Below are 14827 nucleotides of genomic sequence, written 5' to 3'. Positions count from 1 at the left end.
GGAACAAAGAGAACCTGCTAATGTTACTTATAAACCTTTGGAATTTTAAGAAAAAGGGTCAAAGTGATAATCTGTCTTTTAATGTGGAACATAGAAATGAAAGGCAAGAATAAAACCTTTTAGAATAATAGTTTAGAAAATATGACCACTAATGATATTTGCAGAAATCCTCAATACATTTTTATTTATAATAACCTGACTCCAAAGTTGAATTCACTCAGCTAAATGCCAGCTCAGTGGGACAGGGACAGGGAGTTTACAACAGGCATTCCCAGAGTTGATAAAGCTCCTCAGAGCGTCTTGTTTTGCTGGGAGCACACAGAGATGACAACAGGAGTGTTAATCATTTTCTCACCAGGTAACCTTAGTCACAAGTTCCTGCTAACAGCAAAATCATCCCTCTGGTTTAAATGCAATTAAAACCTTTTTATTTAGTTCACATTTGAATTCCTCCTTTCTAGGTGAAGCAGATTTGTTGAGTAATTTTTTCTACAGATTCCATTTGTCACTTCCACAAACTGAAGTTTTTGTGATCATAGTGGTGGGTGGAATTTCAGAATCAAATTTACTGCCTGAAGTCGGGGTGAAGTTTACAATGGCTGTGATGATGAAGACGGTAAGTGAGTGAGCATTTTCTTTGCTCTTAAGTTTATTTTCTCTTATGCAAGATTTTATATGTCTGTGAATGTGCAAGGCATAATTTTGTAATCATAGTTAAATCTAAATCCATTTATATTGAAGATTGTGTTTAAGTGATCAGAGATCAAATTGCACAGTGAAGCATGTATGATGAAATTGCTTCTGTTTCTTGAAAAAATGTTTTTATTAATGAAACAGCTTTCTTAATAAATTGAACACTTACTGAAATGTTCTTCTGCATTGATGTAATAATGTTGGACTATTCAGTAATTATACTGGAGACAATTTAATTTTAATTTAATTTTTTTTTAGTTGTAGATGGACAATATCTTTTATTTATTTATTTATTTATTTATTTATTTATTTATTCATTCATTTATTTTTTAAAGAGAGAGTGAGAGAATGTTTTTAATATTTATTTTTCAGTTTTTGGCAGACACAACATCTTTATTTTATTTTTATGTAGTGCTGAGGATCGAACCCAGCGCCCCGTGCATGCCAGGCCAGCGCGTTACCACTTGAGCCACATCCCCAGCCGAATATTTATTTATTTTTTATGTGGTGCTGAGGACTGAACCCAGGGCCTCACACGTGCGAGGCAAGCACTCAGCCCCAGCCCGACCCTGGAGACAATTTTATTTGAACAAAAAAGATGAATAATTTTGATTATTGGAAATAGCTAAGCTGGAAACTCTGTGGTATACCTGTAGATGGATTTTGGTTCTAACAGAAATATTGTTTTATGGTTGTGTTTTTCTATTCAGCAAGATGATTTTTTTCTTGTTTCCTGAAATTTATTTGAAGTAGTTATGGCAATTTTATTAGTGAAACCTATCTTGATATTTCAATTATTTCCTTTCATGGAGAAGAACATGATATTTGGGTATAGTAGAAACACTTTCATTGGAAAAGTGCTGACTCTTTTCTTGCCCATCTCAGTTGGGTGATGCTTTATTTCAAGAAATAAATAGAGATTTTTATCCTTTGAAGCCTAGAACAGTCTATGTGCACAGAAGTTTGTGGAAATAGAAATTGATTATTTTTTCTTTTACTCTGCATTCATATTAGTGGATTTTGGCAGATATTTCCTAGACACTTGTATCAAGTCTTTTTTTAAGTTTTTTTAAAAATTAATTAATTTTTATTTATATATGACAGCAGAATGCATTGTGATTCTTATTACACATATAGAGCACAATGAATAGATGAATTTTTTTTTTGTACTGCAGATTGAACCCTGGGGCACTCTACCACTGAGCTACATCCCCATCACTTTTTATTTTTTTATTTTGAGACAGGGTCTTGCTAGTTGCCGAGACTGGTCTCAAACTTGCAATCCTCCTGTCTCAGCCTCCCAAATTGCTGGGATTACAGGCATGCACCACCACACCCAGCTTGTATAATGCTTATTAGGTACAGAATAAGTCAGTGAAAAATCAAAAAGGAAGTAGAAGGTAACAGTCCTCATCTGAAAGGAGTTTAACTCATATCTATTTCACTATGAACCAAACATTTCCATTTTGGAGGACTTAATGCCACTTTTCTTCTAAGTATTTAAAAAATTATAGGGATGAGACACTTGTTTACAACAATATTGCTCATTGTTTTAAAAAACTGGGAACCAAATGTGAATGAACAAGGTATGTTAATGAAAAATGGAATGTTATATAATTCATAAAAAAGAATGGAGTGAATCAATATTTGTTAACATAAAACCAGTCAAAGTTATATTGCTTAGAAAAGCAAGCTTCAAAAAATATTAGGTATAACATAGCCCATTTTATATAAAGACAAATAAGTGTCTACATTTACAATGTTTGTAGGAATCATCATTAAGTCATTTAAGTGGCCATTTTCAGGATTAGATAAGAAACTTTTTGACTTTGTAGGCTAGAATGTCTTTGGCAGGGACTTCATTTATTTAATGCTGAAACCCTAGTGTATATAATAGTGCCTGGCTCATAAAGGACACACAACACATAGTGTTACATGAGTGGGTAAATGAATTTCTGAATTTATTTATTTAGTAATATTTAAAACAATTGTGGTTAACTTGTAGAATACACGAGTCCACAAAATCTCATATTTTTTAATTAAAAAATGATGTAGAAAACATTCAAGCTTCTAATTCTTCCTTTCTTCTTGTTATCTCTACTTTTCCATATTGGAATGATGTGCTCCCTTCCTTTTATACCTCATTTTAATTCAACAGGAAACAAAAATCTAGAGGTCGGGGTGCAGCTCAATGGTGGAGCACTTGCCCAGCATGTGCAACGCCCTGGGTTTGATCGCCAGCACTGACCACATACACACACACACAAACAAAAAACCAAAAAACAAACAAAAATTCTGCCTTGGCTTCTTACTTTGGAATCCTCGGGAATCCATGCATCTAAAATCCTAGATTTCTGCTTCCCTTTTTAAGTGAAGGCCATCTTTCAGATTTTATGACAAACCCTGTAGAATATAGATCCTATCCTACAACCTTTTGTGTCCCCAATACATAACATAGGACCTCCTGCATAGAAGGAGCATGATTTTGTAGCTGGTTATTCTTTCCACAAACATTTGCACAATTCTCAATGATGCTATACTGCTGTAATCCCTCCTTCTATAACAAGCATTGTATGCAATAGGCACTCAACACGTGTTTGTTGAAGAAATGATTGGTGCTTGACTGTGGCATATAATCTTTGTGTATACCAGTGGTTAGATTTGGTTTCAAGGATGATAGAAGGAGGCTCTTGATTTGAGATTCTTTTGGTAGCCAATGACAGAACATCTGAATAAAACTGGCTATTTTAGTTGGGTTTCTGTTGCTGTTACCAAAATACTTAACAAGAACAATTTAGAGGAGGAAAAATTTATTTTGGCCCACGGTTTCAGAAGTTCAGCCCATGGTAGCTGACTCCATTGCTTTATGCCCAAGGTGAGGCAAAACATCATGGCGGAAGGGAACAGCAGAGGAGTACTGACCTGCTCATGGCATCCAGGAAGAGAGAAAGAGGAAGGGATCACAGGGAAGATGCACCCTTCCAGGGTACACCTTGTCCAGCTATGCCCCACCTGCCTACAGTTACCACTCAGTTCCATTCAAACTAGGAGGACTAATTAGCTTACAGTACTTGCAATTATTTCACTTCCTGCATTAACACAGGAGCTTTTGGGGGACACCTCAGATTCAAACCATAGAAGTAGAAGCAGAATAGTCTTTGTAAGCCAGTAGAATGAGTTGAACATAACTTTCCTATGTTCATATAAGAATACATGGCCAGTGTAACTCCACATCATGTGCAATCACAAGAATGAGAAGTTATAATCCATGTGTGTATAATATGTCAAAATACACTCTACTGTCATGGATATCTAAAAATAACCAATTCAAAAAGAAATACAGCAAATATTTAGGTATAATAAACTAAACAATAATTACTATAAAAAAAATAGGAGTCCTTGTTGGCTCACACAATAGTTGAATGGTGCACTTGGCTTGAAAATTAGCTAGACCCTGTGGCTCAGAATGATCTCTCTCTATCTGTTTGTATTCTGTTCTCAGACAAACTTTCTCCTTGAGGTTATAAAATAGCTATCAGAATCTCTAGGAACTATATTCTTTCACTTTCTGATCAGCAGGAAAAATGTGAGTGTTCCAGCAACCCTAGAAGACGAAATGAGGATACTTCCTCAGCGTGAGTGAGCTGTGCTCAACACTATTTGTGGCTGTGAGAGCCAACATACAGACCTTATGAGCCTCAAGGGCCAGGGGTAAAGCAGCCAAGACAACCAAGGGCAGGGGATAGATGAATCCCCAAATAAAAATCAGAGATTTTGTTATAAGTTGCCATATCAGCAACGGATGCCTGATAGTTAAACAACCAATGTTGATCACCAAGGAAGACAAAGAAATTCATTCCCTTCTTTTCTATTCTCCTTAAGATAAATAGATTACACAAAGAGCCCAGTGAACCCTAGCTTTACAGAGAAGTACCATAGCTATTAACTGTTAAAAAGGAAGCAAAAGGAAGATGTAAGGAGTAGACTGACTTGGAAGCCAAGTCCTGTTTTCTATCAGTAGTTCTCGAATGAGATGGGGATAATTCTGATTGCCAGGCCATTCTTTATAACAATTACAGAAGAATCATAGTATTGGGATCTGAACAATAGCACCCTTAGGCTCCCAAGTAAATTGTGTTAGAGCCAAGCTGGAGAACAACTATTCAAAGAGATCTCAGGGAGGATTAATAATAGTTCTAAAGACACCTGAAACTTTGCCTTAGGTAAAGTAGATTCTCAAATACTGTATCTATTGATTTGTTTAAAGGAGGAAAAGAATAGATTTAGGCAAAGGAGGGATAATTGTTGTTAACCTACTGTGTGCTAGGCATCATCTTCAACTCTCACTGCATATAATATCTCAGCTCATCCTCATAGTCAGGAATAAAAAACCCTCGACTTACAGTGAAGACAGAGATTCAAAAAAGCTAGGTAACCTACTGAAAAGCCAACCAATAAATAAAACAGATCTGTTAAGCTCCAAATTACATACTCTTTTACCATACCATTTGTAAATATCAGACATAGATTCAAAGGCAAACTCAGATGTTGACTGTAACAACTAAATTCTTCTGGCTGAAGAATAGAGTATAGCTGGGCATGGTGGCACATACCTGTAACTCCAGTTGCTCAGGAGGCTGAGGCAGGAGGATCACAAGTTCAAGGTCAGCCTGGGCAACTTAGCAAGATTCTTTCTTGAAATAAAGAAGTAAAGTGAGCTATGGCGATGCATGCTTATAATCCCAGTAGCTCAGGAGGCTGAGGCAGGAGGATCTCAAGTTCAAAGCCAGCCTCAGCAACTTAGCAAGGCCCTAAGCAACTCAGCAAGATTCTTTCTCTATACGTATAAAAAAGGACTGGGGATGCGGCTCAGTAGTTCAGCATCTCTGGGTTCAATTCTCAGTACCAACAAAAACAAACAAAAATAAATAAATTAATTAAAAGGTCTGGGTGTATAATTCAATGGTAGAGCACCCCTGAGTTCTGTACCTAGTATGGTGGGGGATGGAGAAAGAGAGTATGGACCAGGCATGAAGGCAATCCTGAAAAATTGACAGAAGTAGCATCATCCAGAGCATGAAGTACAAAACTAGGCCAGGCGTCAAATCTAGCCTAGTGTTCCATTTTTGTAAATATAATTTTATTGAAAATAGACATGTTTATTTACCTAATATCTATGGCTGCTTTGCTCTCTGGTGGCGGAGTTAAGAAGTTATGAAGACTAAAATTTTATTATCTAGCACTTCATAGGAAAATTTGCCAACTTTTGACAGAGCATTTACATTTTTATACAATCTGCTGTTCTGAGGAGGGATGAGTTTATTTTATCAATCCAGGATGATAATTCTTGTGGTTCTAAGTGTAGGATTCTCCCAAGTATTGCCATAATCAATCATTAAACATTTTCTGAGTGTCTACAATGTGCTAGACATTATGAGCTTTTGGTCTATTGAGAAGATAAAAGAGTAATTGGAAGGTAGTACAATAAATTCTACAGTGAAAAATAGGATATTAAAATATGGTAACTTCTCTCTCTGCCTCTAAATTATAGGAGGGCAGGATTTGGGTCTGGTTTTGTGCATCAGTGTTGGCTTAGCCCTTGGCAGGGTACCTAGTAGGCAATAGGTGGATCAGGAAGTATTTATTGAATGAACTAAAGAATGGAGGTTAGCGTAGGTTGCCAGGGGAATAAACATAACTTGGACTATTAGATTATGAAGCTAAAGAAGAGGAAGAAGAGGAGAAGTGGCTGGAAGTGGGGAGGTGAGCAAAGAAGAGTGGGTTGTAGTAGGAGTTCAGCAGACCCACCTGGAGCAAGTTCTGCCTTGTATGGTGGAGGAAAAGAGGACTGAACCCCAGCAGTACTGACATAATTTGAAGTGAGATCTAACACAGAAAATCTGTTCAACTCCTGAGTCCACAGTCTCCAGAGATTCCTACTGCCTACAGGATAAAATCAAGACTCCTTGGAGAACCCTTCACAACCCCTATAATTTGTTTCCCGCCGATTCAATCATACTTCTTTAGCCAGCTCCTATGGTCTAGTTTTATGCTTCCTGATTGTGCTTTATTTAGCCCAAATCTTTTAAAAAGATGTGTGCAAGGTGGTCACAGTGGCACACACTCAGCTACCAGGCAGACCGGTGCAGGAGGATCTCTGCAAATGAACAAGACTCTGTCTCAAAACAAAAATAAAATAATTATTTTATTAAAAGTAAAAAAAAGGGCTGGGGATGTAACTCTACCTGTGCTCCTGGGTTCAATCCCCAGTACCAAACCCCAAAAGCCAAACTAAAAAACCCATAAAAATGCATCCCTTCCTTGGGATACCCATTCCTCTCTCTAGTCTACATTACTGTTTATATAAGACCCGATGCAACTGTGACCTTTCTGACAGACTTTTCCCATCTGTGCCAACTCTCATTGATGACTCTCTTTGGGTTCCCTCAGCTGTAACCATCATCTACCTCTTCCTTTTAGATCCTGAATCAGAATTGCCTCAGACTACCTGAACTGTTTCACGGGTTAATGCTTTGTACCCGCCATTATATTATTGGTTCCAGGAATCATGGATTATAAGGTTCTCTCCTATTCTTAGTAATTTATTACACTTAATGCTTGAGTAAACACTTAAGTACTTCTTGAATAAATAAATGAATGGATCAGGGGAATAAAAAGTTATGAAGTTGAAAATGCTGCTAAAAAAGGAAGTCAGAGAATAGAAAACAATTAGAGGAGATGCTAACAGGGTGGGAAAAATGGTGGTTGGAGGTATTCTCAAAAGGCTCAGGTATTGAGGGAAAATATTCAAATTTATTTAAAAAATTTAAAATAGAAATCTGATGTTGAGAAGTGAGCTAATTTACCTCTCAGTTTATGGCACTTTATCATCTGTCTAAATTCTCCTGTTTTAATGTATGTATAGATTTGTTCATTTGTTATATTCTCCTTTATCCTTATTTCCTATTGTCATTCCTCTTTACTCTCACAGCAACCATTCTAGAGTGGTAAATATGTAGTGTGTGTGTGTGTGTGTGTGTGTTTCAAACCTGTGTGTTAGCTTTCTGTCTCTATAACAAAATACCTGAGATAATCAATGTATAAAGAGATAAGGTTTATTTTGGCTCATAGATTTGGCAGTTCCAATCCATGATTGGTTGGCCCCACTGTAATCCTGGTGGGAGCATGTGATAGGCAAAAGAGCTCACTACATTTCTAGGAAGCAAAAGAAAGGAAGAGAAGGAGACTAGGTATCCAAAATATCTTCAAGGCATGCTCCAGTGACCTAAGAACTTCTGACTAGGCCGTACCTCCTAAGGTTATAGCACCTCCCAATAGTACCCCCCTGGGAAACAAGTCTTTAATACATGAGCCTTTGGGGGCTAATCAACATCTCAACCATAGCAACTGTATTTTAGGTTTTTTGGCATGTATTTAAAGATTTATAAATTTGGTAATGTGTTATGGACCTTAACCTTACTTTTTTCACAAGAACTAAGTTTTTTAAGATCTGTATATATTGCTGTGGTACCCATCTATTACTTCAAATTGTTATAAAATATAAATGCTCCGTGGGAGAACTCATCTATTACATTATCTATTTACAGTTCCAATGATGAAAACCAATATTACCTCCAACTTACTCCACCACAAAATGTGACGATCCTCATACTGTTATTTTGTGAACATAGTATGAAAATTTATTTGGAAAATGTCCTGGTCTAATTAGATAGATGTATAGGGTATACATCTATCTAATTAGACTAAGAGTGCCATATTTCTCTGCCAAATGATAACTCCAGGTTATAGCACCATCTTTCCCTGTCAGCCCCATTAATGTACAAAGTGTCTGTATACTACAGTCCTGTCAACAGCTATCCTGTCAACTTTCTAATCTTTGCTGGTCTATCAGAATTCAAATTGATATTTCATTGCTTTAATCGATGTTACTCTGCTTTCTAATGAGTTTCAAAATTGCTTGATGCTTCTTTCAGTTTCTTCTATAAATTGCCTGTAAATATTTTTTGTTAGTTTACATTTAAATGCTTATATTTTTCAAACTGGGGAAATTACTTTAAAGCATGTTCCTCTTACTATTATTAAAACTTAGTTTTGAGGGGCTGGGGATTTGACTCAGTGATAGGGTACTTGTCTTGCAGGCATAAATTCCCGAGTTGAATCTCCAGCACCATTAAATAATAAATAAATAAATAATAACTGGATTTGGGGTGCATCTGAGAGTCTGAGACAGAAGAATTGAAAGTTCAAGGCCAATCTGGGCAATTTAGAGAGACCCTGTTTCAAATAAAACAATTAAAATGAAATGGAGTTGTGGCTCCAGTGGTAAAGCACCTCTGAATTTAATCCTCAGTAATGCAGAATTAAATAAATAAATATAAATAAAAATGGCACTGGAAATGTAACTAAGTGGTAGAGAACTCTTGGGTTCAATCCTCAGTACCACACACATAAACACACACACACAAACACACACACACACACACAAATTTGTTTTGATTTCTTTCTTTCTTTTTTTTTTTGGTACTTGGGATTGAACCCAGAGGCACTTTGGCACTTTACCACTAAACTGCAATCCCTGCCTCCCTTTTTAAAATTTATTATTATTTTTTTAAATTTGAGACAGAGTCTAGGTTGCTTAGGGCCTCACTAAGTTGCTGAGGCTGAGTCTTAACCTTGTGATCCTCCTGCCTCAGCCTACCAAGTCTCTGGGATTACAGGCATGCGCTGCTGTACCTGGTCTAGTTTTGATTTTGAGAAGATGGCAATGGGTGCTTTGTTCTTTTGTCCTCTCAAATCTCTACAAGTAAAATATAAGACAAAACAAAAAAATTAATAATATTTGTAACAAAACTACATACCCAGTTTCTGGTCTAGTGTGTAAGGATATTGAAAGTCGTTATTCCAAATTCCTCCAAAACTACAACAAAAAGCTTAACAAACTGAAAATCAATAACTCTTCTTTCAAAAAATATTCATAGAAAATTCCCATACTGAAAAGCAGAAAGAAAAAGCATCAAAAAGACAGAACAGTGTGTGTGTGTGTGTGTATAATGAATGTGTGTGTGTGTGTATATAATGAAACAGTATGTCCAGGACCTTGGGGACAGTTACAAAATGTGTAAGTGTGTGTAATAGAAATACCAAAAGAATAAAGATGAAAAGGAATACAAAACACCTTAGAAGAAACAATGACTAGAAATTTCTTAAAATTAATAACACCAAATCACAAATCTAGGAAGCTCAGAGAGCATCAAGTAGGGTAAATACTAAACTAAGGGACAAAGTTAACTCTAGAAAACCCTCAATACAACCAGGTAGGGAGAAAGCCAACAATCACAACTAGGTATTTCATTATTGTGAGGTCAGGCAAGGCGGCACCCCAGAGGAGGCAGATTTAAAAGGCTGCTGAACGAGGCTTAATATTGAGACTCACTCTCGGGCAGAACTCTATCAGACGGACACAGTGGACAGGTGAAGGGTCTGAGGAGAAACGGCATGGGGGCTCGACAGGACTGGAATTTTATGGGGCTTATGGCAGAAAGGGAAGGGCTTTGGACAGAAAAGGGGATTTTTAGAGTCCCTTGTCCCAGTGGAGTTGGTTGGGGGAACTGGCTGAGATCCAGGATTGGCCAGGAGATCCCACTGACTGACAGGTGGTTCTGTTGGTGCCTGATTGATGTTTCTTTTGCAAGCGCGGGCTGCTTGGTGCTTTGTTCCTAAGTCACCGCCACCGACCTGACACCCTGGCCTTTTTGATGATATAGCGTAGTGAATTTCATCTGACTATTTCCTGCTGGCTTAGGGGTGCTGGGAGTAAAGGAGTGGCTCGGGTGTTGGTTCTGTGGGGAGGTGACTGTAAGGGTGTAGGAGCATCTGGTTGTAGGTCACTCTGGCAATTTCACCCACACGCTTTCAGATGAACCTAAATGAATGGAGGGTGTCGACGTTCTTTTCGACCAATCCAGTTTTATTGATATAGTGACAGCATTATTTTTTCAAGAATATATAGGTTCTTCCTTTGTCTGCTGTCAGGAGATCTAGGGCTCAACGGTTCTGTAATGAAACTTGGGCAATGGATGTTGCCTTTGTAGGGAAGCGAGAGAGGTGACAGATGCCTCTACCACTTCCCGAATTGTTGTTCAAGCTTCTGAGTAGCGGTTACTTCATAACCAAGTCCTCCTGCCTCCAGTCTGGAGGCAGCGAGTGAGGAGGCCAGGGAGAGTCCAAGTACTACTGGTAGAAAGATGGCCCTTCTTGTCCTGGAAAGAGAGGTAGTAACAAGCCATGTTAATTCAGCCTCACTGTACAGAGTTAATTGAGGGACCAAGATAAAAGGAACACAAAAAGCAAAGGGCATGTTGAGGCTTAGATATTTTTGTTAGGGTACCATTGCACCAGAAAAAGAACCCCGGCAGAGTAAAGGTTAGGGAAGAAATTAGAACCATCTGGTCACAGGGTGCTGAACCAGAGGCAGTGTAGCAGCAAGGGAAAAATCCCTGATGAGTTATGAAAAAAGAGGTACTTCCTCAAAGGCTGGAGAGGAGGGTTCTTGGGGTCTAGTTGAGGTATTGAGAGGAAGATCAGTGGGATTCACAGTTAATGGAGCATGATCCAAATCTGAACAGAAGAAACAGTCTGAAATGTTATTAACTTTGGATAAATTGAGAAGCTGAAGGCCCTGACGTATTAGGGTCATCCATGAGAAAGGGTCAGCTTTAGGATGGGCAACTGCATCCAGCTCATGTTGGAGTTTCTTCTCTTGCTCTTGGATGGTATGTGAATTTGAAGGAACACTTGTATACAAGTTCTCCATATTCTGATAGAGGCTGAGGGGTGCTTGGCAAAACCCCAAGAAAAATATTTACCATTAACAACCAGAAGCCCATTTCCGGTAACATGGGTCCCAAATAGTTAATTTGGTGTATGCTTGATTCTCATAGAAAGACTTATCTAGGATGTGTTTCTTGCATGAATTATAAGGGCACCCACCATAGGTGTTAGGCCAGTGCTTACAAGATTCCTAGGTTTGGTTTGATATGAAGCATAGCATTGCTGAATATAAGTGGGACAAGGTGGCTTGGTTGAATCCAGAAATATTAAAGGTGACCGCCCGATTGCAGCCAGTGGAAGGGCAATCGCCTTGACCTATAAACTGAGAGTGGGTGGTGCCATCCTGCTGCCATGTTTCTTGGATGTGGAAGCGCTATCTGTGGTTGGGATACAAGCTTGAAAGAGATTAATGATTAGTAAAAGAAGGAGGTTGGCAAGAAACCTTGAGTTTTCTGGGCCCAGCATGGTGGAAGTCCAGGACTGGACATTTGGAACAGGTGCTTTCTTAAGGTGGGAGACATGGTACCAAGGGTAGTGGTCCAAGAGCTTGGCCTCCAATGGGGTAGTAAGTATGACTGTATGGGGTCCCATCCAGCGAGGTTTCATTGACTGAAGATGCAGTTCCTGAAGTAAGACTGCGTCACCCAGTTGAAGAGGGTTTGATTTGGTTTGTGGTTGGGCTGGGATAGAGGTAATGGATGGCGCAGGAATGCACCGGTCTGTGTGTTCCCTTAGGAGTTTGTGAGAAGTGTGAGATAGGGCAGGTAGGACACAAGGGGAGGAGGAGTGACTGGAAAGCCTTAGTTGATTAAGAGAGGGCACCCATAGAGTAGCTCAAAGAGGCTCAGGCCTGAGGGGGCTCTAGGAGCTGCCCGAATTCAGGTGAGGGCCAATGGCAGGAGATTGGGTCAGGACAGTCTGAGTTCAATAGCAAGTTTAGTGAGATGATCCTTGAGAATGTTGTTAGCACTCTCAACCTTACTGGAGGATTGGGGTCAGTAGGGGATGTGGAGCCTGGGAATGATCTGCTCGATGAGGATGGAGGCGACAGTGTCAGCAGTTTCCCTGGAGGTAGGGAACGCTTCTATCCAACTGTAAGAGAGTGCTATCCCCTAGTCACAAGCAGTTAGATCCTGTGACAAGGCTTGCTGAAAGAGATGGGGACTGTCCCTGAACCCTTGGGGTAGGACTGTTCATATCAGCTGTTGAGACCTAAAGGAGGTAGGGTCTTCTCATGTGAAGGCAAAGAGTTAATAAGAGTCAGGATGGAGAGGCACTGTAAAGAAGGCATCTTTAAGATCCAGGACAGTAAAGTGAGTAGTTGAAGAGGGGATATAAGAAAGAAGAGTTGTAAGGGTTGGGAACTACTGGGTGGATGGGAATAACTGCCTCATTAAGTAGGAGGAAATCCTGGGCTAAGCAATAGGCTCCTGAGGGTTTGTGCACCAGCATTATGGGAGTGTTGCAGGGGGACTCAGCAGGAATGAGGAGTCCCTGGGCAAGTAACCGGTCTATGATGAATTTAAGTCCCTTCCTGTGGGTTTTGGAGATAGGAAATTGGGGATGTGAAGGAAATTTAGTTTGGGGTTTCAGCTGGATACAGACTGGCTTGTGGTACCGGCTTGGAGATGTACCAGACCTGGGGATTGACAAGGTCAGGGGGCAATGGGACTGTAGGTCAGGTTATTAGAGAGGGTAAGGATTAGAGGCAGAAGAAGATGGGTGGTAGTATTCTTGGGGTGTAGTTGGAGAGTGGCTCCTAGTAATTGGAGAACATCTTGCCTAGGAGAGGAAGCAGACAGAATGGAATGACCAGGAAAGAGTGTGTGAATGGGTGTCCCTCCAGGGCACAGGCCAGCTTAGCAGTTTGGTGTCAGGAGGAGGGTTGCCATCAATCCGCATAACTGAGACCTGGAAAGGAAACAGAGGCCCAGAATGGGCAGGCAAGACAGAATAGGTAGCCCCAGTGTCCACAGGGAATAAATAAAAATAAAATAAAGCTGGACTTACCCATTACCTGGAGCATTACCCTGGGCTTGGAGAGGGTGGTGGGGGTCCTCAAGTCTGGGCTTCTTCAGTCTTCTGCGAACCCCAGTAGTTCAAGAGAAGGGACCGCCTGGCTGGTCATACCCCCACATAGAGGCACTGAGGAAGGGCCAGCCATGGGGCAGTCAATCTTCCAATGTCCTGTCTGCTTGCAGGTGGGGCATGGCCTGGAAGGAGGCCGTGGGTTTGGGTATTGGTGAGCCCAGTGACCTTTGCATCCACATTTGAAGCAAGCCCCTGGTGGAGAGGTATGCTGGATCCCCCGTGAAGCTCTTGCTTGAGCTGTAGGCCTCAGGGATGCTGCCAAGGCCTGGGTTTGGAGTGTTACCTTTTTTTGCAATGGAGCCTGCTTTAAAGGCCATTTTCACCAGATTTCAGATAGGGGTCTGAGGGCCCTCCTCAGCTCTTTTGAGCTTTTTTCTAATATCATGGGCCGATTGAGTAATAAAATGGGTTGCTAACACTGTAGCCCTGGTGGGAGACTCAGGATCCAGCTTAGTATATCTAGTAAGGGCCTCTGTAAGGCGATTGAGAAATAAAGCAGTATTTTCATCTGGATTCTGGGTGACTTCTCTCAGCTTATCAAAGTTAACCACCTTATTGGAAACCGCCTGCATGCCCGCTATAAGGTATTGAACCGTGCGAGCGCAGTGACGGCGACCTTGTTGGTCATCTTTTTTAAAAATATTTATTTATTTTTTTAGTTATCGGCAGACACAACAACTTTGTTGGTATGTGGTGCTGAGGATCGAACCCGGGCCGCACGCATGCCAGGCGAGCACGCTACCGCTTGAGCCACATCCCCAACCCCTTGTTGGTCATCTTGATAGTCCCAGTTGGGTTCGTTAGGGGAACGGCTGCTTCACCTGTGGGGAGAGTCATATCTGTTAAATGAATTTAATCAGCATTGATCTCGTGTAGCCTTCTGGATGTAGGCTTGCTCATGGCTTGCGGGTGGGGGTAAGGGTGGAGAAGAGAACGGCATAGATGTTATGCCAGGTAAGACTGTAAGTATGAGAGAGGTATTGGAATATAAGTAGATGAGTCAGCAGAGAAGGATCCAAGGTGCTTTTCTTTTTTTTTTTTTTTTTTAATTTTTTATTGTGGGTTGTTCAAAACATTACAAATTTCTTGACATATCATATTCCACACTTTGATTCAAGTGGGTTATGAACTCCCACCTTCACCCCATACACAGATTGCAGAATCACATCAGTTACACATCCATTGATTTACA

General features: G+C 40.1%; 1 protein-coding gene across 1 annotated transcript in view; it reads left to right on the top strand.

The window, feature by feature from the left end:
• The first annotated feature begins 420 nt into the window (after positions 1–420).
• Trpm6 (transient receptor potential cation channel subfamily M member 6) overlaps positions 421–14827 on the top strand; it is a 169044-nt gene continuing 154637 nt past the window's right edge. The window contains exon 1 of the mRNA XM_048806915.1: positions 421–616. Within this exon, the coding sequence (XP_048662872.1) occupies positions 596–616 (21 nt within the window). The 5' untranslated portion in view covers positions 421–595. The remainder of the gene's footprint in view (positions 617–14827) is intronic.

This window comes from Marmota marmota, unplaced genomic scaffold (genome assembly GCF_001458135.2).
Source record: "Marmota marmota marmota unplaced genomic scaffold, marMar, whole genome shotgun sequence".
NCBI lineage: Eukaryota > Metazoa > Chordata > Mammalia > Rodentia > Sciuridae > Marmota > Marmota marmota.
The sequence above is the reverse complement of the archived record's forward strand: the minus strand, read 5'-3'. Positions and strand labels throughout refer to the sequence as shown.